This window comes from Cervus canadensis, chromosome 24 (genome assembly GCF_019320065.1).
Source record: "Cervus canadensis isolate Bull #8, Minnesota chromosome 24, ASM1932006v1, whole genome shotgun sequence".
In the NCBI taxonomy this organism is placed as follows: domain Eukaryota; kingdom Metazoa; phylum Chordata; class Mammalia; order Artiodactyla; family Cervidae; genus Cervus; species Cervus canadensis.
In genome coordinates, this window is record NC_057409.1 from 11,159,369 (window position 1) to 11,186,188 (window position 26,820).

Here is a 26,820-nt window from a genome sequence, read left to right on the forward strand (position 1 = left end):
ATCTCTTTTCATCCTCTCAAAGGCGGTGAGAGAAGCTGAGGAATGAGGGTAAGAGACATGTCAAGGGTCTCACACGTCATAGTGAGTTGGGCTTGCAATCTGGGAGACCCTCACTTGAATGCCCACCCTCTCATGACAACCCCTGCCTTGGCGCTGACCCTCATGCACCCGAGGCAGCCTCAGTTCCCTCTGGCAGCCTGGGTGGCCCGGCTCCACGCCTCCACTGCAGCAGCTCTATGGACCACAAGGTGGCAGCAGACACCATCTTTCCTCCTCGCTCCGCCCAGATTCCTGGCCCCAAGTTGCCAAACCTTAGCCTTCCCCACAAATACCCCATCAGCTCTTTCCTTCCCTCTCAGGAAACAGGGAATGCTGCTTTCAAATCCCGGCCTTGTCATTGACAAATTGTGTGATCGCAAGAAGATCATTTCACCTCTCCCAGCCTCAGCCATAAAATAGGGGGATCTCATGGGAACGGGTTGGTCATGTACCTGGCAGATATACAATAAACCAATCGCTGGCAGCCACTGCTGTTTGAAAAGGGGCTTCTGGAGATGGCACCTTCCTTGGGAAGGAGTTCTTCTGGTGGGATTGGCCCCCTCCCCACACCGTAGCAAAGCAGAGGCCCTCTGGGTCAGCGGGGCCTTCAGAGACCTTCTGTGTTTATTGGTGGGCACCCTCTGTGCCCCTGCATGCATCTTTCCCCAGACTGGGGCATCTGACTCGGTTTCTTCTCCATCCCTGCCAACCCCTTCTCTCCCTTGGAGGGGGCTCTGCAGCCTCTTGCCCACCTTAATGTTATGCTGGGGATCAGCCGCGGGATTCAGTTGGATCCTCCTTGGGAAGGTGTCCCTGAACCACCGCTCATCAATTTTCTCTCTCTCTACATCAGGTGCCCCCAAGTGACTGCCACAGCCCAGCCAGCCCGTGGCTGTCTCTACCTCCAAGACTCCCTGGCTGACCCAAATGTCAGTATCTCTTCTCCTCCACCACCTGCCCTGCTCTTAACCTGGCATTCAAGGCCTTCCACTATTTGGTCATACAATGTACTCTGTGCTCCACATATACCGGACCATTTTCTGTTCCCAGAGCACACCTTCACTAGTCTACTTCCAGGCCTTTGTTCAGGCTGTCCCTCCCCCTGCAAGGCCCTCTTCCATTTCCATGCAGTAAAGTCATCCTTAAAAGTCTAGCTGGAAGGTCACCTCCAGGCAATCTTCCCTATCTCCCAGATGGAATCCTTCTCCCTTCCCTGGGCTCTGGGTACACAGCTGCTTTAGGGCCTTCAACACAGGAGGCCGTGAATCACCACAGGAATGAATGCCCATTGTGTATGGAGAGCAACTTTCAATTTACAAATGGCTTTCCATTTAATTATCTTAGAGTCTTAATGTCCCGGAGTCAGGAAAGGAAGACAGGATGAGCGCCATGACCTCATTTGACTGGTGAGGAGACAGTCAGGTTAGGAGAGAAATATGACTGGCTGGGTCATATGCCTACCCCTGTGAATGGTGCGATCAGGATTCAAACCTGCAACAGATTTCAGCCCCTGCCTCCTGCCTGAGCTTCCCATGCTGTCTCCACCATTCCTTGTGGCCTGGTCTTGTGACACCCTTCCCCATTTAGACTGGGCATTGGTCAGTTTTGAAGAAAGAGCTCAATTAAGTTTTGTTGACAGGACAGATTCTCATATTGGCCCTGCCTCCCACCCTCTTCCACCTAAGCCCCTAGCCCATCCCTTGGCCTCTTTATCACCCAACTCAAGACCCGTCACCCAGTGGAGGCTGATGGCAAAACCCAGGCTCTGCAGGATAAGGAGTTGGCTGGAGGCCCAGGCAACTCAGAGGAGGAGGGGGAGACACAAACAGGTTCCTTCCCTGCCCCCCAAGCTTATCAGTCCCTCCCAGGCCCCAGGCAAACTTGGTGCTCAGCCCGGGGGGCAGAGATCTGTTGCCTGCTTATAACCCTTAAAAGCTGTGTGACCTTGGCTGTCTTCTGCTCTCAGACCCTCTTTAGAACACTTTTGGCTATAAGGATTCAAAGGGATGGAATGAGAGAATACAGGTAAAATAACAGTGATCACCTCCTCTGGAGGACTCCCCCACAGGGAGCATCTCAGGGAGCAAATAACAGGGGAGATGGAGACTTCACTGGCAGAGGCAGGGGGGTAGGGGGCTTGAAGTTCACGCAGGGACAGCATCCACCCATCCCACCGGCCCCCCCCAACCCACTGCCTTTCACCCACACAAGTGCACATGTCACTTCAACAAGAAACCCAGGCTGTGTCCTGAGAGAGGGTCCTGGGCAGGGCTCCAGGGCCTGGCGGGAGGTGGGGGAGGCACCAGTTTATATGACAACACAGAGAGACACAAACAGAGGCACACCTTCTGTGCAAACTCACCATCAAGGGCACACTGTCACACCCATAAGTGCATCTGCCCTGCTCCACAATACACAGAGATGAAAGACACACACGAGGTCAAGATCACAAGCACACTCCCACATGGACATCCCACGCACAAACTCAGAAATACAGAGCCCTCCCTGGCCACCCTCACCACACACACACATTCTCAGGCACACACACTTATCAGTCCGGGGCAGGCGCAGGCGCTGCTGAGTCACCCACGGGCAGCTCCAGCCTAAGAGGAGGAGCCAAGTGCCCGCCCCCATCAGGAGGGGGTGGGGCCTGCGGCAGTTCCTTAGAATAGCCGCGTCTGGGCCGCTGCGGGATTCTCCGCGCCCCGCCCTTTCGATAGAGGAGGAGAGTCAGAAAAGGGGAAGGAAACCCCTTTTGCGGAGGCTAAATCAAGGCGTTCACAGCCTGCTCTCTCCAGGGTGCGCGAATACATGTGGGAGCAATTTTAAAAAATAACACTGGAACCATTACCGGGGATTTGCATATGTATTTTCACATGCTCATTTAATTTTCGCAACAGCTCTATGTGAAGTTGGGGCTATTATTAATCCAGAGGGAAAGGGATTTACCCAGAGGTACGGAGCGGCTAAGAGGAAGAGCCTAGATTCCTTCGTCTGCAAATCCCAAACTCTTAACCACTGGGCTGAGCCATACCACCTGGTGGGCAGGTGAGAATGTAGACAAGTGAAAGGTGTGTTGGTAGGCTTGGGAACCTGGATGTGTGTCAGCTTCCCCTATGGGGGAAGGGACGCTCCCCTATGAGAGAGGGACTGAAAGGGTCTCAAGAGTCTAGATTTCTGGTTAAAGAAACTATGGCTCCTGTGGTGCATTGGAGCCTGTGCACCTTTATCAGAAGATGAAGGGGCTCAGACCTTCCTCTGCTAGATTGTGAGCTTCTTGAAGGCAGGGACCTGGGCCCTGACCCAAAGGGGGCTTCGGTGAATTTGGGGGACAAAACATGAATTTCTGTATATAATAAAGGCTAACACTTCGGGGATGCTTACCCAGAGACTGGCAGTACTTTACACGGGTTATTTCACTTAACGGCCCACAGGTGTGTGCGTTCATGCGTGCTCAGTCATGTCCATGATCCTACGGACTGTACCCCGCCAGGCTCCTCTGTCCATGGGATATCCGAATAAGAATACTGGAGTGGGTTGCTATTTCCTTCTCCAGGGATCTTTCCGACCCAGGGATTGAGCCTGCATCTCCTGCATCGGCAAACGGATGCTTTTACCACTGAGCCACCTGGGAGGTCCCTGGATCTCTTCGAGCACAGCTCTGAAATGCGGTGAAGAGGGGAGGGGATTTGGACCAGTGACTATGTAAGCCCCTTCCAGCGTTGATGGGACAGACGATAAGGAGGGCAAAGTCTCTGAGTGGAAAGAGGCGAATAAAGGGAACCAGAGGCCACGTTTACTGAAGACCACCCACTGTGCGCCAGCCCTGCGCTTGGTACTTAACATATACTGCTAATTCTCAGGAAAATATTCTTCAAGGTTTATATTTGAGGAAACAGCTTCACTCTGACACAGGTGGCACAGGTCATCCAGGTGTCCTCGCCAGGATTACTTCCCTAGTCCCCTGTGACCAAGCCCGTGTCTCCCTTCCAGCCTTAGGGGGTAGCACCACGCGGCAAATTGCATCATACTTTTGCCATATGACGTGAGACACCGCACCAGCCAATTCAGGCGCTCCCAGTTCGAGCCTCCGCAGACCCAGCGGGTCAGCAACCCTACCGGCGAGCGCTGGGCGTCCCCTCAGGCCGCACCTGCAGCCCTCGCCTCTTCCCGTTTGCGACGCTCTCTCTGCCCGGCCCAGTTCCTCCCCCCTTCCCCGCCGCCCTGCTGACTGGCAGTTGCCTGCACCAATCCTAAGGCACCCCGGGTCGGGGGCGGGGCCTCACGCCAGAGTTGCCCTGTCAGTGCAGGTGGAGGCCCCCGAAGGGGCAAAGTGGCAGGAACCTCTTAAAGGGCGAGAGCGGCGGAGGGCGAGAACGCGGCCCGGCCCGGCCCGGCCAGGTCCCCGCCCTGTCCAGCCCAGGTGAGCCTGGACCTCCTGGGGGACGAGCCAGGGTCCCGGGAGGGACGGGGTGAGAGACAGACGGACGCACTCCCCAAGGGCCCGGGGCGTCCCGCGGGGAGCGGGGAGAAGTCTGGTTCTTAGGGTCGGGGGTGCTATAGAGGTCCCCGGTCCCCAGTTCCGAACTGGGGGTCCAGTGGGGGGGGGTCTGGGATTCCTGAAGTTCAGGGTGCGGGGAGGGGCAGGGGAGGCAGGAAGGGGGTCCGAGAGCTCGCGTCCGGAGCTGGGCGCTTGGCGCGCGGTCCCAGCCGGTTCCGGGCCTGTCTGGGGCGGGGGTCCAGGGTGAGGGGCGGACGGGCGGGTCTCTGCGGAGGGCTGCAGCCCAGGCTTCCCCCACCACCACCCCCTCAACCCCGCCCTGTCGGCCCCGCGTGCTCCGGCGGGGCGGGCTGCAGCGCCACTGGAGCGGGCGGGAGGGCGGCGTGCGCCGGGAGCGGGCAGCCCGGTCCGGGCCCCCGCGCCCCGCTCCGGGCCTTACGTAACTGACTTTGAGTTTCCGGACTGAGGGACCCGCGAGCTGGGGCGCCGGCTCTGCCGGCCAGGGTGGCTCTGCTGTCGCCGCCCCCGCCGCACACGCTCCCTTTCCAGGCTGGGTTTAGGGGACTTCTCTCTGCCTCCCGTCGGCCGGGTCTCCCTGTCGGGCTCTGGTTCCGGCTCGCTCTCATCTCCCGGTTCCCTGTGACTCTCGTCTCCTCTGTGTGTGGCCCGGCCTCTCCCTGTCCTGCCCTCATCTACACTTTCCAGCAGACCCCACCTCTGTGGGTTGGGATAGGACTTCTTTCCTCCAGCAAATTGGAGGCCAGGACGTGTCTAGACCGACCTTAGCCCAAGCTTGCCCCAGGAGGGCGGGGAGGACTACCTGGTAGGATTGGGGGAGGTTACTCCGGAAGCCCACAGATTCTTCTGGGAGAGGAGCGACTGAATGTGACCCCTTAAACTCCCAGATTAGAACTGAAAGCAGCTCCCCCCGCTCCCTCCCCCCACCTTTGCTTCTGAGCCCTTTTCTCCAGGAGGAGGTTTGGGGAGAGCCTGACCTGGGTTGGGGCTTCGGGCAGCTGGAAGTCCCTGGAAGAACTGCTCAGCTGCTGAAGGATGAGGGTGGGGCCCTGGGGGGGAGGCCCAGAACACTGGCGGGAGAGCCCTAGAGGTTACTTACTGCATGCGCCCACCTTCACCCCAGTTACAAGCTGGGGACTGGCCTTGGCAGGAGGCTGGGGGTGGGGAGGGGATCAACAGGAGGCCACCAGAAGACTTTTCATTGGCCGGGGGTGGGGGTGGGGAGGGAGGTATAAGTGACAGACTCTCAGGTCTAAGGGGCACTTAGTGGGGTCACTCTCTGCCTTCAGGGTCCTTCTGAGCGCCAGAGAAACAGACACCTCGGAAATAACTCCTGCACCGCTGCTGTCCGGTGCATGTAAACAAGGTGTTAAGAGCACCGGTGAGGTGGGAGTTGTTCATTCTGACCAGGGGTGGGGAGGAGAGACTTGGCAGAGGGGGTGGGAGCTAGGGGAAGAAGGGCTTTCTGAAGCTATAGGGAGCAGAGAAGAGGGACAGAAGGGAACTTCGGGGACCCTATAGACTTTTCTTGCAGCAGAACTGGGTTTGAAGCCTGGCCCTGCTATTTTCTTGCTATGTGACCTTGCATGAGTCACTTCACCTCTTTGAGCCCCAGGTTCCTTCTTTGTCAATAATCCAGATCTTACAGGCATTAGCAGAATCAAATGAGCACTGAGTGTGCAGTGACCAGAATGATAGCTGGTCTGGGAACAGGCCAGCGGGGGTGCATTAAGAAGGGAATGGAGTGAGGAAGCCCTGAGGTTTCCTCTGTGTATACAGGAGAGTCAGGCAGGACCTGCCAGGTCCCTGGCAATGTGGGATACGGGTGGAGTGTCTTGTGTGGGTGACACCCATCTGTTTTCTGATCAGTCCATCTCTGAACTGCCTAGACCAGGCTAGCCGCCTTCCTGAAGGCCCCAGGCACCAAGAGAAGCTCCCAGGCTGCCTCGCTCCCTAGGCCAGTGGGAATGGGGCCGTGGCAGGGCAAGGCCAGCACCCTGTTTGCAGAATGGACACTGGCCGGGAGCCTGGCTGCCTGAGCTGGGCAGGAACATCCCAGCCTGGCTGGGAAGATGCTGACACTGTAGAGGCCTCTGGAGGCCCAGAGCTCTTCTGGCTGGAGTTGGGTGCGGCTGATAGGATCTGAGACAGAGGCTGGCCAGGGTGGGAGCGAGGAAGGGAGGTGCAAGGAATGACCCCCTGGAGGGGGAGCCTGAGCAGAGCTGTGGAACCAGAGAGGAATTTCATGTGGTTATTCCCCAGACCTTCCCGGAGCACCTCCTGTGTGACTGTATGGCTCTGCTAACCAAAGGGCTGAATGTGCTGTGCTGTGCTTAGTCACTCAGTCGTGTCTGACTCTTTGCAACCCCACGGACAGTAGCCCACCAGAATCCTCATGGGGATTCTCCAGGCAAGAATACTGGAGTGGGTTGTCATGCCCTCCTCCAGGGGATCTTCCCAACCCAGGGATTGTACCCAGGTCTCCCGCATTGCAGGTGGATTCTTTTTTTTAATTTTTTTTATTAGTTGGAGGCTAATTACTTCACAACATTTCAGTGGGTTTTGTCATACATTGATATGAATCAGCCATAGATTTACACTTATTCCCCATCCCGATCCCCCCTCCCACCTCCCTCTTCACCCGATTCCTCTGGGTCTTCCCAGTGCACCAGGCCCGAGCACTTGTCTCATGCATCTGCAGGTGGATTCTTTACTGTCTGAGGCACCAGGGCCAAATAGGATACCCATGAAAGGCTCACCGCAGAGGTCATGGTGGCCTGAGACTTGTTGGGGTTTGAGGAGCAGACCTTTATGACGGTCCCCTGGGGGATGGGTCACTCAGAATTTCTCCAGGGCCTAAGATTCTGATGTTGGTTAATGGGGCAGGATTCTACTCCCTGATCGTCTCTGGGCAGTCACTTTTCTCCCCAGGGTTTCAGTTTTCTCTTTCTGTGAAGGAACGTAGAGTCTCTAAGATCTTCCAGCATTCATTACTGCAGCCCCCAGGACCTAGTTTGGGACTATCCTCACCCCACGTGAGGGGAGGGAAGAGAATGGGGATAAGGGCAAAGTTGAGTGTAATGGGCGCTCAAGTCCTGTTCTTGGCCTGTGTTCTCGAATCATAGTTAGAACTGTAGCCTCTTGAGCACTTGTGCAGGGTGCGCCATGCCAAGCCTTTCATATGCAACATTATGTATTCCTCATCATCCCAACATCCTTGTGAGGGAATAGGTATTATCCCTATTCAGGGAGGTGAATTGACTTGAGCAGATTCACATAACTAGGAAGTGACTGGGCTGGGATTCTAAGCCAGGTCTGTCTGACTCCAAAGCCCAGATTCAGCTACAAGAGGGAGACTCCACCCAGTAGGTACTGAGGCGCCCGCATTACTTAACCCTTACTTGCAGAACCTGCCTGACCCCTGCTGGGTGAGCTCACAGCTCTCAGATATTCAGGCTGGGGAGGTGGGGGACAGGCTGTGTGGGTGCCCTCTGGGCCCAATGAGCAGGGGGGAAAGGAACAGAAGGAGCAACTTGTGGGTCACGGCCTCACAGGGAACTTCTCCAAAGGGCCAGTAAGAGCTGGGCATGAAAGGCACCCTGGGGTATATGGCCAATTTGGATCTCAGTTTTTCCATCAGGAAAGCATGGGTTTGGAGTCGTTGAGTGCAGACATTCCTTGGCCTGCGGGTGAGTGGCTGAAGTTGGCTATGGGGTCAAGGGTTAGAGGAGGGGTCAGGTAGCAGTGACTGAGCCTGTGGAGGGAGAGCTTGGATCCTGGGCTGGCTGTTTGACATTTGAAAGGCTTGGCACAGAGCGCCATGCACAGTAAATGCTCAGGAGGCTGCAGTTCTAATTATGATTCGAGATTTCAGATGAAGAAGGGACTGAAGCTGGATATGTGCAAAGGCTTGTCTGGGGCTGGACAGATAGTATTGCAGAGACTGAAGGGAAAAATGGAAGGGAGAGCAAAATCCAGGCAGGTGCCAGCTGGAATCTTGGCTCAACCACTTACCTAGGTTTGGAGATGTGAAGTAAGGGCCCAAGAACCCACAGAGAAAAGTCCCATCACCTCACTGTGCTCATCTGTAAAATGGGAATAGTAATTCTGTCTTAGTCCACTTCCTGGGTTACTGGGAAGGTCAAAATGCCTCTTCGGCATTTGTGGAATCAGGTGAGAAGGTGGGGGCTAGTTATTTTTCAGTTCAATGCTGCAGTTCTGGCTGTATGTTTGTGGGGAGGGAGCATTTCTGATAACAACTCTGCAGAGATGCTTTACCCTGGGGATGCATTGGAGACCAGCCCTATTTATGTCACCAATAAATGTCACCGCTATTTATTGAGTATAATTAGTTACCATACACCAGGCACTGGGCTTAGAGCTTCACCTCTTGTGTCCTTTCATCTCTACCTTCTCAGGTGGCCTGACCCACACTAGAGGCCTCTGAAACCCATGCCTACAGCTCCCTATGGTAACAGTAGCAAACATTTCTGAAGAGTTTACTCTGTTACTGTGTGCCAAGCATTCTTCAAAATGTTTTACATATATTAACTCAATCTTCAAAACAACCCTGGAGGTGGGTACTAATACTTTCCCCATTTTACTGAAGAATAACTGAGGTGCAGAGAAATGAAGAAATAGGCCTGGTATCACAAAGCGAGTGTGTCATAGAGCCAGGGTATGGACCCAAGTTCTTAAGTCTCCTCCTTGAAGCGCTCATCACAATTGCAATTCAGTTTTTATAAGATTGCCTCCTCACTGACTGTAGGTTCCATGAGGGTAAGGACTGACACTTGGAACACAGTAGGTGCTCAGCTAATGTTTGTGCACAGGGATCCCGCTGCTTCCAGTGGGCTGGGCCCTGGGAGACCTCATGAGCTCAGGGTAGATTATCAGATTGCTGACCAAGAGGGTATCTGTCCCAAAGAGCCCCCGAGGCAGAGGGAGGGTTCCCCTGGGCCCATGCTCAGGCCAAAGAGGGACCCCGAAGACATGTTTGTTGGCTGTTGTGTGTCTCACTGATGTCTTTTCCTTCCATGTGCCACTGTGGCGATGGCTCCGCGGCTTCTCCCCGATGGCTGCGTGACCCCGTGGCTGCTTCTGGGTGAGTACTGGTTCTGCTAAGGGAACGGCCACGTGGCTCTAAGGCCACTGGGAGGTATAAAGGGAGGCCTGGGGTGGGGGGAGGAAGAGCCGTGGGAGGGTCCTAACTCTGAAGTTAGATTACTGTCACAACCAGCTGACTTCTCGCCGGATGCCTGACATGCTGATGTGGTGATTTTGGGGTCACGTGACACAATGCAAAGGTCTCAGGGGCAGATTGGCCTGGAATGGAATCCTTATTCTGCCATGTGCAGGCTAGGTGGCTCTTTGCATCTCAGTTTCGCCTCTGTGAGGTGGGACTATTGACACCTACCTGATACAAGCATGTTTGTTGTTTTATTCGCGTGAACCCCACGAGGGCCGGGATGTTTGTTCTCCTGCTCACTGCTGTCCCCTAGCACTGAGGATAGAATGGCTCGTCGTAGATGTGCAGTGAATATTTCTGAATGAAAGCACATATAAATTCGGAATCACGGTGCACCCATCAATGTACTTTGTATTGGATTAAAAGGCTAATGCATGTGAAGTGCCCAGTGTTATAGGGGCTCAGTGAACATGAGTCCCCTCTTTGCTCCCAAGTTGGTGAATTCCTTGGGGTCAGGTCTCTGTTAAGTGAGCCCCGGGTCCTCTGAACTGAGTGTGGGGTCAAGTACCAAGCAGGCATCAGGGAGCAGAGAGAGTGGCCTAGGCCGCTAGACTCAGGGCCTCTGCTTAGGTCTGGGGAAGGAGTGGTGAAGCTTCTGGATGTCATCAGAAGGGTGGGGCTGCTTGCTGGGGAGGTCTAGGGCTGAAGGCGGGAGGGATGAGGAGGGACTCTGCCTCCCAAGACTGCCACTTTCCTAGCTGTGTGACCTCGGACAAGACACAACCCCCTCTGAGTTCTGGAGACCTCATCAGAGACATGCATATCCTGACACCTGCCCGACGTGGGCAGCGGGAGGAGCTGGTGAGAAGTGCTGGGCACAGGCCCTGCTGGGTAACTGCTGGTTTCCTCCCCGCCCTGGGCTCATTCTGGGAGGGGACAAAGCAGAGGGTTCCTCTTTTTGGCTCCTTTCTCCTACTTTTAACTTCCCACCCAGGAGGAACTAGAATCTAGGAGTCAGGAGCCCCACACTCCCCAGCAGGCTGGCCAGGGTCCGGGGATAAGGGCTGGCCTCTGCCCAGTGTGGGAGTGGCTGAGTGGAGGACTCAGCTCTGCCATTTTTTTTTTTGTTGTGTGACTTGATTCAATAACCCACCATCTCTGGGCCTCGGTTACCTCACCTGTTAAAATAGGGTGAGTAAAACATACTTCCCTAGAAGGATTATTTAATGAGCAAATGGGTGGAGCAGGAACTATCCTCACTGTTAGTGTTTGGCCCTGGAGGCTCCAGTGGGGGAGCCTGGAGAATTGCATCCTGCCTTGGCCTGGGGATCCTGAGATTGGAGTCATCATGTGTACTATTGCCGCTTATTGGAATTTTTTAATACGCTGGGCTGGTTATTATATGTTATTCTAGACACATTATCTCATCTAGTCCTCCCAGTGACCCTGTGAGGTAGGCATTATGGCCCCTACTTTATGGATGATGTAATTGGTGCTGAGTAAATCAAGTGAGTTACCCAGAATCACAGAGTTATTTGGGAGTGGAGTTGGGGCTCAGACCCAAGTCTGCTCACCCCACGGCCACAGCTCTTAGTGTGAAACTCACCTGCCCCATGAAGGTAGAGGCTGGGTCCGAGTCTTTTCTGTCTATCTCCATCACCTAGCACAGGGTTGGTGGGGGCTGCTGGACTTTCTGCTGCACACACACACACACACACACACCCCACCCCCACCTAGTCTGGTGCTCCAAAAGTATTGAAAGGAGAGAATAGAAAGCCAAAGGTCTGACAACATAGTAGTCGAGAGTCAGATAGACCTGGCTTTGAATCCTGAAACTGTTGCTTTCTAGTTGTGTGACCTTGGGCAAGACATTTAACCTTTTAGAATCATACTGTCCTTATCTGTAAAATGGGGATAAAGAAAGAACCTGCCTACCTCTTAAGAATTCTTATGAGGACTAAATGATGCACGTAAGGCACATGGTGAGTACTCAATGATAGCAATTATTGTTATTATAGTTATAATTATGAGTATTATTTTGGGATTACAAAAACATCCCTTTTGAGACAGTGGAGACCAGGCATGGGAGGAACCTGCCGGGGATGCGTGGGTAGTCACCAATCTAACAGGTTCTGAAAGGCGCCCACATGTGGGAAGGGAGGAGGCCTCTTGGAAGTAAGAATGTCCCTCCCTTTCCTAGCTGTCTGCTTTCACTCACGCCCACTCTACCTGGCTCCGTTCTGGGCATGGGGCACAGAGGTGAATCTATGTCATCTCTGCCCCCACCATCTCCTGCCCTGAGGATCTCAGAGTCTGGTTGGGGAGGAGGACACAGAAACTACCAACTCCACCTCTGATTGATGCAAAGTGTGACTTGCGAATATCTCTTCAGGCAAAGACCAGGAGAAAGGGCTGTCCTAGTGGAAGGAATTGCTTTGCCAAGAACAGAGCTGTGACCTGCACTTGGGGGAACACGGCTGAAGAGACAGGTTCAGGGGAGTTAGGGGACTTGACGTGGAGGCCACGGGGGCTGTTGGACAGGAAGCTGGGGAATGGGGTGGTCAGGCTTTTATTGCAGGAGGATCACTTGGTGCGGAGGACAGACAGGAGAGAAGGGGCAGGGCAACTCTCCAGGTGAGCAGTGCTGAGATATGGGGCCTGGGACTGAGCTGGGGAGGGGGGAACACGCACCATGGGTGGCTGTGAGCTCTGTCCAGGAAGCAGAGCCAGAGCCTGCAGGGCGTGTCAAGGGACCCCTGTGGGCAGGCAGGAGGGGACAGAGGTGAGAGTGATGTCTTAGGTCTGGGGGTGATGGGACTCCCTGCTGGAGTCTCTGCTGAGGGACACAGCTGGGACAGGGGGTAAAAGCCCTTTGTCTGCTCCTTGCACCTTCTGCCTCAGTTCCCCCAGGGCCCATGCCCCTCCTCTTGCCTTAGGGGTCCCTTGTGGTGACTCTGGCAGGGATGAGAGCTCTTTGGGGGTGGAGGCTGGGTGGGGCTGTGAGATGCAGACAAGCCTTGGGTTCTAGCCCTGCCAGTGCCACTGATGTCTGTGTGGCCCCTGGAAATCACCACCACCTCTCTTGCCCTGTTGTCCTCGCCTTGGAAGCGTGGATGAGAAAATCTGTTTTGGGGGCTTCCCTGGTGGTCCAGTGGTTAAGACTCTGTGCTTCCACTGCAGAGGGCATGGTTTAATCCCTGGTGGGTTGGTTGGGGAAGTTCCGCATGTTGTGAGGTGAGGCCAAAGGCAAAAAAAAAAGTGAAAAGTAATAACCTTTTTAAGAAAAGAAAACCTGTTTAGCTTGCCTCAACGTTTCAATGAGAAAATACAATCAGGGACAACAAACATCTACCGAGCGTAGACTGTGTATTAGGTTCTGTGGGTGGGGGTGGGGGGTGCACAAAGGTGATGCAGAGAGGAGGTTCCTCCCCTTTAGGAAGCAGGAAGTGACTGAGCCCAGACCAGCAGGTGGTTAACAGTGGGCATCAGGGGAAGAGAGAGCTCAGCGGGGATTTGAAGGGTGAATAAGAGCTCTCTAGGTGGGCAGCGGAGGGAACAGACTGCTAGCCTAGGGAACAGCGTGTGTGAAGGCTTGAAGCTACCCCACGTGCTCAGGTCCTAAGTACCTAGTTTGGTATGCCGGAGGAGAAAGGGAGAGGTCGGTGCTGATTTTGATGAGGCTGGACAGGGAGGCAGGCCCAGATCCCACACTTGCTACCCTTTTCATCCTGCGCCTTCGTAGCTGCTGCCCCCCTCACTGAGACTGCCAGGGCCCTTTCCCCCGCTCCTCTCCCCACCCACCCTCCCCTTCCCTCCTTGCTCCTCTCACCCCAACTCTGGTCACACCCAGCGGCTGCCTCTCTCAGGAGTCAACAAACTGGGTTCCCTGCCGACTCTGCCATGTATGGGTTGTGTGGCCTTTGGTCGTTTTGCCCTCCCTGAACCTCAGTTTCCACTTCAGTGAAATGGGGACAGTGGCCTTCCTCACAGTGAAGAGTGGAGGCTTCAATGAGGTAAGCCCCACAAATGGCCTTGTGGGGTCTGAATGTCATAGGCACCCGTCAAAGGCAGCTCTACTGAAATCATCATGATTTGGACTTCTTGGTCTCCCTGGTCCTGCCCACTGCTTCCCCTGCCTCTCCTGGCAGCCAGCGCTGGCCAACAAAGGAAGGAAAGGATTAAGAAACAGCCCCATATCTCCAGCGGGTCCTGGCCCACAGCCGAGGTTGTTCCCTCCTGTCCTTTGCCCTCCTTGGCCTCGGACCCAAGGACATGTGGTTTCAAGGCCTGGGCTCCCCCCAGCTCCCCACCCAGGAAGCCCCTCCCAGACTAGAGGCCAAAACCAGCAGCAGCCCTGAAAAAGGGACAAAAATTTTTTAAATACGTAGCTTAATTTTTTTCCCCTGCAAGCTGATAATCAGGCTCTTTTTTTTCTGGGTGATTGGGAGAGGAGCAAATGTCATGTCCTGTATCTGTGGGTGGCCCCGTAGTCTGGGTGGAACTGGAGCCCTGAGCCTCTTGGATTTTACAGCAGAGGCTGGTGACCAAGTCTCTTTTGGTACAGATGTGGGAAACTCCGATCAGAGTAGGCGGCTGATGGCACAAGCTCACGCAGCAGGAACGTCGGTCTCCGGACCTCTTTTGCACTGTCCTGTGAATGCTTGTGATGCTGGCTATCATGGCACCTCCCTGAGCCTCGGTTTCCTCTGCTGTGGGATGGGGTGACTTTACTGTGAGGACTGGCAGTAAGGTGAATAGAGCACTTAGTCCGGGGCTCAGCACAGTGAGGCCTCAATCGTAGGTTGTTGTTTGGTCACTCAGTGATACGGGATCATTGTGTGTGTGTGTGTGTGTGTGTGTGTGTGTGTGTGTGTGTGTGTGCACGCGCGCGCGCTCAGTTGCTCAGTCATGTCTGACTCTTGCGACCCCATGGACTGTAGTCTCTGAGGCTTCTCTGTCCATGGGATTTCTCAGGCAAGAATACTGGAGTGGATTGCCATTTCCTTATGCAGGGGATCTTCCCCACCCAGGGATCGAACCCGCATCTCCTGCGTCGGCAGGTGGATTCTTTGCCACCGAGCCACCTGGGAATTCCCAGTGGTAGGGAGCAGCTGTGATTGCTGTGAGAACTGCCGCCTCTGAGAACATCTCAGTCTAGGGACTTGGAGTGTTTGATAGTTTCTTGTTGAACAGGTGACATCCAATAGACTGGTTTCAGAGTCAGAGGCTCAGCATCTCCCCCACCACCCTCCCACCCCCCTGCTTCCCCCTTCCTGGTTGGCTGGAACACTCTAGCCTCACCCTCGGCCTGATTTTGGCCTCTGCCCCTGGCCTGTCTCTGCCCTCCAGGCACCACGCCTGCACGGCCTCTCTTCCAGGAGTCACACGAGGACAGAGTTGCCCTTCCGCAGCCTCCTCTGCTCCATCGCCACTGCAAAAGTGCTTGGGAAAAGCAGAGTCGGGAGGGTCTTGCGTCATCCAGGCTTTGGCTGGATTTATTACTGTGGGGACAGATGAGGGCTCAGGGGCAGAGGTGGCTTCTGAGCTCTCTGGCGCTGTCCTCAGGGAGCTAAGCGGACACTAAGACTTTCGCAGAGGCTGTGAGATAGGTCTCGAGGGGCTAACTGGGTCCAGGCCTCAAATCTGGTGGAGTGGAAGAACCAATACACTGGGGGCTGGAGGGCTGCGTCCCTTCCCCATGCCCTCTCGGAGCCTCTGTTTTCTGATTTATAAAAGGAAGGGGTTTTATGTCAGAGGTTTCTACTAACATTACAGGATTAAAAGAAGGGATTTGGGGGCCAAGAGAGAGCTCCGTTTAAATCGCAGCTTCACCACTGACCAGCCATGGGGCCCCTAGCAAGGTCTTCTCCCTCAGTTTTCTCACCTATAAAATGGGAAAAATATCAGCAGCTTCTCATGGGTACTTAAGGGCTCAACTAGATAATTCAGGTACAGTACTCCTTCCATAGCAGGCACACTGGAATAACTGTTACTGTTGTCATTGTGAGATTAGCAGAGGCAAGAAGATACAGCCAAGGCCAGTTATGGAGCAGTTCATGGAGAAGGCAGGGCTTGAGAATGTGCAGAATTCACCCATCCGTTCATCCCCTTGACACAGACGTAGTTAGATTCACACAGACAGGGCACAGAGATGAGGGCAGGGAGGCTGGAGAAAACCGGAGGCAAGCAGACCTGCCGCTCTAGCGGTGTGATGCGGTTCACTGTGTGCGTGTGTGCTCAGCCATGTCCCACTCTTTGGGACTCCATGGACTGTAGCCCGCCAGGCTCCTCTGACCATGGACTTTTCCAGGCAAGGATACTGGAGTGGGTTGCCATTTCCTATTCCAGGGGATCTTCCCAACCCAGGGATCGAATGTGCGTCCCTTGCGTCTCCTGCCTTGGCAGGTGGATCCTTTACCACTGCATGGCCTGGGAAGCCTCTGTGGGATCATTACCTCTCTTCTTTGGGTCTTGTTTCCTCAACCCTAAAGCAGCAAGACAAATGAGCGTTATCCTTACCTCTAGAGCTGTCCCAAGATGTGAGAGAGCTCAAGTACACGGCGGGTGATCAGTCTATCCGATGCCTTTTCTTTTCCATTTCTGTTAACAACTTGGAGGTTTGATCTCAGGTGGCAAGTCCTTGAATCTACCAGCCACACCGCCAACCCCAGGGCCTTTGCATGTGCTGGTCCTTCAACCTGGAACACCTACCTCAGATCCTTCCATAACTTGTTCTCGCATCTCCTTAATTTTTTTGTTTAAATGTCACCGGCTCAGTAAGGCCTTTCCCGACAACTCTGTTTAACAATGTGACATTACAACACCAACATTCCCTATCCTCCCTCCCGGCTTATTTTTCTCCACATCTCTTACCATTCTTTGACCTACAATATTTTATGGAGTATTTACTTATTGTTTGACTCCCCTCACTGGCATGTAAGCTCAGAGACGATGGTGATATTTGTCTGTCTTGTTCAGTGTCATATCTCCTGTACCTAGAAGAGTCTGTGGTACATAGCAGGTGCTCAACAAATATTTCTGGAGCGAATTTTTAAAGATTAATTAATTTATTTTTGACTGTGCTGGGTCCTTGTTGCTGTTCACAGGCTTTCTCTAGTTGCAGCAGGCAGGGGCTAGTTGCGGTGCATGGGTTTCTCTTTGTGATGGCTTCTCTTGTTGTGGAGCATGGGGTTGAGAACACGGGCTCAGTAGCTGTGGCGCATGGGCTTCGTTGGTCTGTGGTATATGGAATCTTCCCAGATCAGGGATCGAACACCTGCGGTGGAAGGTGGACTCTCAACCACTGGCCCACCAGGGAAGTCCTTGTGGAGTGAATTAATGAATACATGAAGCTCTCTTCTCTAGCACTAATCTGAGTGTGTGTACACATGTGTGCGCGTGCACACACACACACACACTAAATTAATAAATGTGTGAGTGGTCATCATTCTCTCCATTTGCCAGATAATACTTTGGTTGGGTCAATCCTGAAGCCCTTTAGCTTCTGAATTTTCTGCCAGGGCATCAGTTTCTGTTGGAGTGCCCAGATCTTTTGTTCCTGAGTCTGAGCTATGCAGAATTTCTAGTTGGGACTGTTCGGCTGTTGGGCCCACATGGTTATTATGTCATTATTGGTAATTAGCACTTAGGCCCAGAGGATTGAGCTTTTTGTTTCTCAGCAGAAATCACAGCAGACAGCTGTGCTGGCCAGTGGGGCCCCAGGCCTGGAGCGACTTCCTCTATAACCCCCCACTTCCAGCGATGGGTCCATGGCTTAGGGAGACCAAGACAGAGGTGCCCAAAGCTAAGGGCATCTGCATAACCAGTTTAATTGCTGTCTTTCCCAGGCAGTGTTCTGGAAAGTTTCTTCCCCCTTACACCCTTGGTTCTCCATGCCTGGCTTGGTTTAGAAGGGATCCCATGCCTCTGGAGGAGCTAGGTGTGGTTTCCAAAGGTCTAGCTCATAGGGGCATTTTCTTTCTTTAAAAAAATTTTTTTTAAATTTATTTTTGACTGCTCTGGGTCTTTGTTGCTACACTCAGGCTTTCTCTAGTTATGGCAAGCGGGGGCTACTCTCTAGTTTTGGCGCATGGGCTTCTCATTGCAGTGGCTTCTGTTGTTGTGGAGCACAGGTTCCAGGGCATGTGGGCTCAGTAGTTGTGGCACACGGACTTAGTTGCCCTGAAGTATGTGGGATTTTCCTGGACCAGGGATCAAACCCTTATCCCCTGCACTGGCAGGTAGATTCCTAACCACTGGACCCCCAGGGAAGTCCCATAGAGGCATTTTCTGATGCCCAGGATTCAGATATTATGGGTGAAGGAAATAACCCAGTGTTTAAGACTCAGGAGCCTGGGTTCAAGTCCCTGCTTAGCTGCTGAGTTGTTGGGTCCCTGCAGGCTTTTTGTTAACTTTTGCTGGGCTTCAGCTTTCTCATCCAGACAGAGATAAACAGATAAAGACACCTACGTGGCTTCACTGGGGAAGAGAGGCAGGATAGTTGGTAAGTGGGCAAGGATAGGGTTCTAGAATCAGACATACTTGGCTTCCCCGCTATAGCCCTTCTTAGCTGTGTGAAAGTGAAAGTGGCTCAGTCATGTCCGACTCTTTGTGACCCCATGGACTATACAATCCATGGAATTCTCCAGGCCAGAATACTGGAGTGGATAGCCTATCCCTTCTCCAGGGGATCTTCCCAACCCAGGGATCAAACCCAGGTCTCCCACATTGCACGCGAGTTCTTTACCAGCTGAGACACAAGGGAAGCCCAAGAATACTGGGAAGCCTATCCCTTCTCCAGTGGATCTTCCTGATGCAGGAGTTGAACCACCCAGGAATCGAACTGGGGTCTCCTGCATTGCAGGCGGATTCTTTATGAACTGAGCTATCAGGGAAGCTTGTGTGACACTATGCAAATTACTTCACCTCTTTGACTTTAGTTCCCAAAGCTAAAGAATGGGGTTAAAATAGTACCCACTCCATAGGGTTGTGAGAACTAAATAAGAGAATTCAGGTAAAGGATCTAGGCATACAGAGAGTGCTGTCTACACTGGTATTACTGTAATGACCATGACAGAAATGCAAACAATCTGTAAGAGCCCCAGCAATAAAGCCAGGCAGATGTGGGTTTGAATCCTGATTCTGACCCTTACTACCTGGGTGATCTTGGGGAAGTTTTTCACTTCTGAGACTCTTATTTCCTTATATGTAGAATGGGCACTATAGTCATACCTTCCTCAAGGGGCTGTTGTAAAGGTTCAGTGACATGCTGCATAAAAAGTACTTGGTACAATGGTTGGCACGTCATCCCCATTTTGCAGATAAGGAAGAAAGGGGTGGTGACTTGCCTGAACTCACATAGCATCTTAGTGGTGGAGCTAATTTTTTTAATAAGTATTAAATATATATATTTAAATTTGGCTGCACCAGGTCTTAGTTGTGGCATGCAGGATCTGTAGTTGTAGCATGTGGGATTTAATTCCCTGACCAGGGATCAAACCTGGGCCCCTTGCACTGAGAGTGTGGAGTCTTAGCCACTGGGCCAGCAGGGACGTACCAGTGGTGAAGCTTTGATTTAAACCCAGGTCTGCCTCCCTTAAAAGCCCCCGATCCTTTTACCTCTTTTTGCCGTCACCCGAATATGGGATGAGGAGGAGGATGTTTGTTCTTGGGGCTGCTGGACTCATCTGATTCATTCCACGGTCCCCAGTACCTACACATAGGAGGTGCTCAATAAATGTCTGCTGGCTGAAGAAAGGGGGACCAGTGTGCCCTCAGTTCCAGGGAGGCTTTTGCCTTGGGATTGAGAGGTTTTTTCCCTGCTTGGTCGATAGCAGAATAAAATAAAAATATACTCAGTGCAGGTGTGGGCCTGTCATCTGAAAAACCCTTTGCACCTCCTACGTAATTGATCCTTCTTGCTACCCTGTGACATCCTGGATAAGCACTTCCCTTCAGTTGGTGTGGAAATGGGAGCCCAGAGAGGGTGTAATGGATGAATATTTGTGTCCTGTCCAAAATTCACGTTGAAGCCTTAATCCCAATGTGATGGTATTTGGAGACGGGGCCTTTGGGAGGCGATTAGGGTTAGATGAGGTCATGAGGAAGGGCCCTCATGATGAGACTAGTGTCCCTGTGAGAAGAGACACCAGCAAGCTCCCCCTCTCTCTGCCATGCTCGGGGCTGAGAAGAGGTGGCTGTCTACAAATCAGGAAGAGAGCTCTTACTGGAATCTAACCAGGGTGGCACCCTGATCTTGGACTTCAGACTCCAGAACTGTGAGAATATAAATTTCTATTGCTTTAGCCACCCAGTCTATGGCATTTTGTTAAGGCAGCCTGAGCTAAGAGAGAGGGTGAGTGACTTGCCCAGAGCACACAGTGAACACTTACTGCAGAGCTAAGGCTGGAGCTTGTTTGTAGTCATTTCTCTCTTTTTTCCCCCATGGAGAAACTTCAGTCACTGGAAGGCTTAGAAATGGAGACTAGCTGAATGCAGGACAGACAGTTCAGGAACTGTCCTGCTTCAGCAACTCTGGAGGATCTTAGGGCAAGTCAAGCCTGGCCCCCAGTCCCTGCCTGCTTCGTCATAGCTCCTCCTCTGCCCTCTCCCCAGGGAGGGTTGGGGCAGGCTGACTTTAGCAGGTTTAGAAGGGGCTCAGCTAGCTGGTGGCACTGAGCCTGTCCCATGTTTCTTGGGAAGCCCTCTGGGCCTGGAGGGTTTCCTGCCTGAGGGAGAGAGAATTAGTGGGTTAAGCTTGAGAGAGCTGGAAGCTTGGCTGGATCAGGGCCATTAGGCTCAGTCCAGCTGGTAAGAGAAGGGGGTTGGGAAGGGTCGTGGGAGGTCAGATCCTTGGGCCCCGCCTTGAATGTCCCAGGGCTCCTATCAGAAGCAGCCGCAGCAGCCTTTCCCTGGGGTCTTGGGACAGACGTAGATGTTGCTCCTTCATCTAATTTCCAAAGTGCTTTCTTGAGAGTGACATGAAAGCCGGTGTAGCAGAGGACATTGGTAGAAAACAGATTTAGCTTAAGCTGTGTGACATTGGGCAAATCATCTAATGTTTCTAGACTGTAGTTTCTTTGACTGTAATTGAGGCTAACAACACTTTGCAGGGTTGCTATGAGGCTAAATGCATTAATGCATATAAAGTATTCAGTATGTGCCTGGCACATAGTAAATATCTAATAAATGTAATGGTCATTATTTTTAATAATAAGTTATTTCCCTTCCGGCTCAGACAGTCCTAGGTTTTATGGCTGTACAATTTATTGTGGCCTCCAACTTCAGAAGAGAAATGCGCTGGACTCAGAAGAAGGAAGTGAACAGAATCTGTAGTGGGGGTCAGAAAACTTGAGTTCAGGTTTTGGACTCTGCCACCTCTGTGCTGTGTGACCTCAGGCAAGCCTCTTCCAGTTTCTGGACTCCTTTTCCAAATTGTTTAAATGTAGCTTGGGCTTGCTGATCTCTGAGGGCCTATCTAGTTCAACATTTTGTGAATCTGGAGGCCTAAAGAATACCTCAGTGACTGTCCACTGGAATCTCTTTTACAATTTCAACTTCCTTCCTGTTTGACCCTTGTTTCTTGGAGTGTCTTCATAGAAGAATGGACATAACTTGCCAACTCCAATACATGTATTTTGATCATATTTACCTTTATGCACAGAGAACTCTAAAACAGAGCTTAATGCAGTTTTTGTAAGCAAAGTGCATTCTATCAAAGAGGTCAAAACATGCTGTGTTTTCAAATATGAATGAGTATTCATTTAAGATATTGTCTTTCATTGCATCTGCTGATTTCTTTTGCTTTTATCTTGAAAAAGGCTAGCACAGGCAGCCTTGTATGCTGTAATGAAAAAATATGTATACATATGTTGCAGTCAATGCATCCTAAAAAATAATCATGGGTATAATTTAGACATAAAAAGGATATTTGTATTTGATATTTGTATATTAAGAGAGAAAAATGGGAAAACAGAAAAAGAGAAAGAAGAAAAAAATGAGAAAAGAAAAAAGTAAAAAGAGAGAAAAAGGGGAAATAACCTAAATGATTAACATTTAAGTTTAATTAAATTATGGTCCATCCACTTGAGGGCACTGTGGGTGTCATAATATATTGTTAGGAGAAAAAAAAGTTGGTTCTGAAACAATACGATCCGAAACAATAAATTTTAAAAAAGCATTAGGCCGAACCATATGCAATTGCTAATAACTTATAAAATCAGCAATTTCATGTGACTTAATATATATAAACAAAAAAGTATATGACAGGAGAGGTATTAGAAGGGACATCTCTCACCAAAATATTGATGGTAGTTATTTCTGATTGATGGCTTTATGCTGATTAAAATTTTTAAATTATTTGACTTTTTTTTTTGTGAACACTGCAAGTACTACTAAAAGTAATCCCCTGGAAAGACATACCATTGTAAAAGTAGCAATTTTCCTGCCCTGTTATAGCTTGCTTGATTTATCATCTGTGTTTAAAAGTTGTAAAATGACTTAAATTCTATTACCAGGGGCCGTATGGAAAGCTCTATTCTTCATGTACTTTTGGTACCAGGGTTGGTTTTTATTCGGTAGTGACTGTCAGAACACTTTGCTGGTGGGCCCAGCTTTTCAAAGCCCTCTTCATCTCTTGCTACCCCCACAACCGACAAATGCTTTCCATGAGCCCTGTCACTGGGGCTTCAGGCCAGCTGTGTCCCTAATCCACCCACGTCCCAGATTTGGGCATGGTTCAGTCTCCAACTGTTCCCCCACCTACCCCTGCTTTCTTCCAACCTCATCTCTTCCAGGTCATCGGAGGCCCCATCTCCCCTCCCTGGCCTTCCTCCCTGGTCACCACCTAATTTCACCACCTAATTTCACCCTCTTCTGTGCAGCTGGTGTTGCTTTTTTGCTGGAGCTCAGTTCGTAATGGGGAAGGATTAGGACCCTTTCATGCCGTCTTTTTTCTTTTTTTTTCCCTTAGTGCCCTTGACCGCTCAGGGGCTGAGAGGCAGCTTGCAGGGCCTGTATTCCCCAGGAAGAAACAGGAGGGGCGGTGGGGGAGGCAGCACTGGGCTCAGCTGGCAGGCGGCATAGAGGTGGCCATTAGAGACTCCGTCCTGGGGCTTGGAGCGTGGCACAGCCGCCACCCAGATGTGAGCACAGGACAGGCAGGGAGGGAGGGAGCTGGGTTTCTTCCTAGGAAATTAGCTTCAGAGATGGTGCTTGGGACCTTTTACTCAAAGGCAGCCTCTTCGGAGTGAGCGGGGACCAGATGTCTGGTTTGCAGAGGCCTCTTCTGAGAGGGCAGATGGGCACAGGAGTTAGGGTAGTTTCTCTGCCTTTGATTGGGCATGACTTTTCCTCTCACTCTCTACTATGTGTTAGGCCCAGTTATGCTCAAGGATCTGGCACTTAGCCTAACTAGTTATGGTGTGTACCTAACTAATTAACAAAAATCCCTCATGTGTGGATAGTACTTTACAGTTTACAAAGCCCCTTCATCTCCAGTCTAAGAATTAAAAGCCAGGATTAGATTTTAAATATTTTTGTAAAGATTCTAAAGCCCATGCCAACGGTTTTTGGTGTGGTGTCACATGGCAGTCTAAATTTGAGTGGTTTACATCTGCCTTATGTTTGGCTATTTTCTTCTAGTCTGAGACCCCCACTTTTTTTTTTTCAGGGTGATGATTATTAAATATTACCCACTCCAACCAAGCCTCTTTAAATAGAAGCTATTATCCTTGCCTAGCCGTTCATGGTATAGAAAATATTGGTTTTCATGAATCTGTATTTGCTGGATAACACGGTGATGGTAGTGGTGAGCTGTCTTGTGATGGATCTTCAGGATTCGTCCTTCATGGCACCAGATTTCCAGGTCTGATAGGTGAAGGGAGCCTCTGAGGCGCATAGGTGGTAGAGCTAGAGCTCCCTGAACCTGAGGACCTGAGGCAGGGACCAGAATATTCAAGCACAGGTGCTTCACCCTAGTACACAGAATGACCTTGGCCAAGTCACCTAAGCCTCAGCTTCCTTTTACATAACACGGGGATAATTCATTCACTCATTCAGCAAATATTTATTGAGTATGCACTGTTCTGGGAGATGAACAAAAAGACAAAGTCCCTGCCCTCCCAGAGCTTGTGATCTAGTGAGTCTAAACTGCAGCAATTTATTGAGAGGGACAAATAGATAAATATAAAGTAGAGAGTCAGGGAGAAGTGCCATGAAGCAAAATTAAAGCGTGGCAAGGGTGTGTTAGTGGAGGCTGTTTTAGATAGGGTAGTCAGGTGATCCTAAAGGGTCTCATGTTGTTTCAAACAGATAACCATGTAAAGTGCTCAGCTCAGTGCTGACAATTCAGTGCTTACCAAATATATTATTGTTAGGTCAGCGAGCCCCACACCTCTCAGTCCATATTTTAGTCTCCAAATAGCAGGAATAATTAACACTTAGGTAGATCTTACTGTGAGCTAAGCCCTTTACATATTTTAACTCATTTAATTTTTACAGTAACTCTTTGAGGTAGGTAGGAGTTTGTTACTGTCCCCTTTTATGGGTTGGAAACAAGCACAGAGTAGGCCAAACAATCAGGGAGACTAAAAATTGAACTCAGGTAGTCTGTTTCTGGGAGAAGGCAATGGCAACCCCACTCCAGTACTCTTGCCTGGAAAATCCCATGGATGGAGAAGCCTGGTGGGTTGTAGTCCATGGGGTCCCTACGAGTTGGACACGACTGAGCGACTTCACTTTCACTTTTCACTTTCATGCATTGGAGAAGGAAATGGCAACCCACTCCAGTGTTCTTGCCTGGAGAATCCCAGGGACGGGGGAGCCTGGTGGGCTGCCGTCCCTGGGGTCGCACAGAGTCGGACATGACTGAAGTGACTTAGCAGCAGCAGCAGCAGAAGTCTGAGCTTCCCTGGTGGTTCAGATGGTAAAGCGTCTGCCTGCAATGCGGAAGACCCAGGTTCAATCCCTGGGTTGGGAAGAGCTCCTGGAGAAGGAAATGGCAACCCACGTCTGTTTCTAGAGGCCAAGCTGAGTTGTGAGGGGTCTAGGATTAGATACAAGGAGACAGCCTAGCTGGCATATACAGGCTCCCATGTCAGATTGCCTGACTTCTTATCCTGGCAGGTCTAAGACTCTCTGCTTGGGTTTCTTCATCTCTAAAATGGGAACACCAGAACTATCTTACCTTATAGGGACCATGCTTAAAACTGAGCCTTCTTTCTGCTCGCTGGTTTAGACCCCAGCCTGGCAGGGAGTGTGGAAGGTTCAAGTGGCCTCTGAAGCTAATGAAAGGAAATAACGGGCACATCAGGCAATTGTGAGAGCTATTCTAAGCTCAGCTGGAGACCAGATTTCCAAAGCTAAGTTCTCACGACTTTGAGGGTGCCACAGTAGAATTAGGAGACCCGTAAATGCAGAAGACAGCTAAAATCTTGGCGGGGCCGCAATACTCAGCATCCATTTCAGGTCTTACACAGCTGCCAGGAGAGGTCAAGTCTCATCGAATGTCAGGGTTGGAATGGCGCCTAGAGATGTCAAGTTAGTAGATGGGGAAACGGAGGCCCGGGAAAACTGAATGACTTACCTAAGGTCAGTAGGTGCATTTGGGGGACAGCCAGCGAGCGTGGTTAGCTTGGGAGCAACTTCCAAATCTCAGACCCTTATGGAGGGGTGGGGAGAGGCGAGGGGAAAGGGCGTCACGTTCGTCCAGGGCACTAGCTACTCTGTTCCCCACGTGGGTAGCGCGGGGCCCCCTGGAACTTAAGGACCTGAGAGAGGGTTCGACCTGCGCTTGCGCACACGCGGCTAGCCCCTGGCCTTTTCCCCTTCTTTTCCCTTCCGCTCCCCTCTCTCTACTGGCCTAGGGGAGGGCGGGGGGAAACGTGAGGAGCGAGAACTCGGCCTTAGCCAATGGGCTGGCGGGCCGCGGGCCCGGCCCCCTCCTTCCCTCCGGCGCCGTCCAATAGAAATTTACTACAATGTTGTGGCGAGCAGAGAGGGAGGGGCTCGCGGGGCGGGCTGGCTGCGGGCCGGGCCAGCCCTCGCCTCGCGGAGGGAAGGCGGGAGGGCGCGCGCCGGGGCCGCCCGCTCGCTCCCTTTGCTCGTTCGCTCGTTCCCTCCCTCCGGCCGGCGGGTTAGTCAGTCAGTCAGTCAGTCCGCCTGCAGCTCGTGGGGCCAGCGAGCCGCAGAGGCCCGAGCCTCGGACGCCGGCGCCTTCTCCTGCCATTGTTCGTCTGGCGGCTGCGGCGGCGGGCGCGAGAAGCCCGGGCCCCAGAACCACCGGTGAGGCTAGGCTGTGGCGGCGCGCGAGCGGAGCTGGGGTGGCGGGGTGGGGGGCGCGCGGAGCTGTCCCCGAGGGGACGGTCCTGGAGGCCGCGGCGGCGCCGCCGCCTCTTTGTCTCCAGCCCCTCCGCAGGCCCGGGCCGGGGGCGCGGGCTGCACGGCCTCAGCAAAGCCCTCTCTGCAAGCCGGCGGCCGAAGGGCTTGGAGCTGGGACGCGGTCGGTCTGAGGGGGAAATAAGGCCGGGGTGGCGCTGGGGGGGAGCGTTTAAAAGTTAGGCTCCGGGTGCATTTTTGACGAGGGGGCGATCGGTACCGTCTGGCCAGGCAGTCATGGTACAGTGGGCAGGAGCCCTGGAAGGAAAGCAGGTGGGGGGGCGAGTTGCAGGTTTCGGGTGGCGAAGGTGTGGGGTGCAGCCGCAGAGCGGTTTCTCGGTGACGAGGTAGCTGGGCGGTCTGAAGTCAGGCTCAGTTGTGAGGGGTGGAGGGAGCCTGCAAGGACTTGAAGGCCTTCCCGCCACAGACACCCACATCATTTAAAAAAAAAAAAAAAAGGAAAAAATCCGCCCCTCGTCCCCCGCAACCCCAGGTCTCTATGCTCTCCCACTGAGTCTTCCCGAGTCCCAGAGACCAAGGGGTTAAATCGATGCTCTCAGCTTCGTGACCTCCTTTTTCAGTTTGTGCATCTGTCGGCTTGGACGTATTTCCTCCTGCTCGCTGGGCTGCCTTTACCTGTGGAGCGGGTAGGATCTAGGCTCGTCCACCGAGATGTATCGCCAGGCTGTTATTCCTGGTG

General features: G+C 52.3%; 1 protein-coding gene across 13 annotated transcripts in view; it reads left to right on the forward strand.

Annotated features, from left to right (window-relative positions):
* Positions 1–4,320: 4,320 nt before the first annotated feature.
* EPB41 (erythrocyte membrane protein band 4.1) overlaps positions 4,321–26,820 on the forward strand; it is a 178,321-nt gene continuing 155,821 nt past the window's right edge. For 2 of the 13 annotated variants that reach the window (XM_043444628.1, XM_043444632.1), the window contains exon 1: positions 4,321–4,462. Coding sequence is in view for 9 of the 13 variants with exons in the window: in XM_043444631.1 (XP_043300566.1) it covers positions 9,580–9,662 (83 nt within the window). In the remaining 4 variants the exon portion in view is untranslated. Of the gene's footprint in view, positions 4,463–8,719; positions 9,663–25,777; positions 26,028–26,820 lie in introns of those variants that run through there. The other 11 variants (XM_043444620.1, XM_043444621.1, XM_043444631.1 and 8 more) reach the window with 10 other exon arrangements.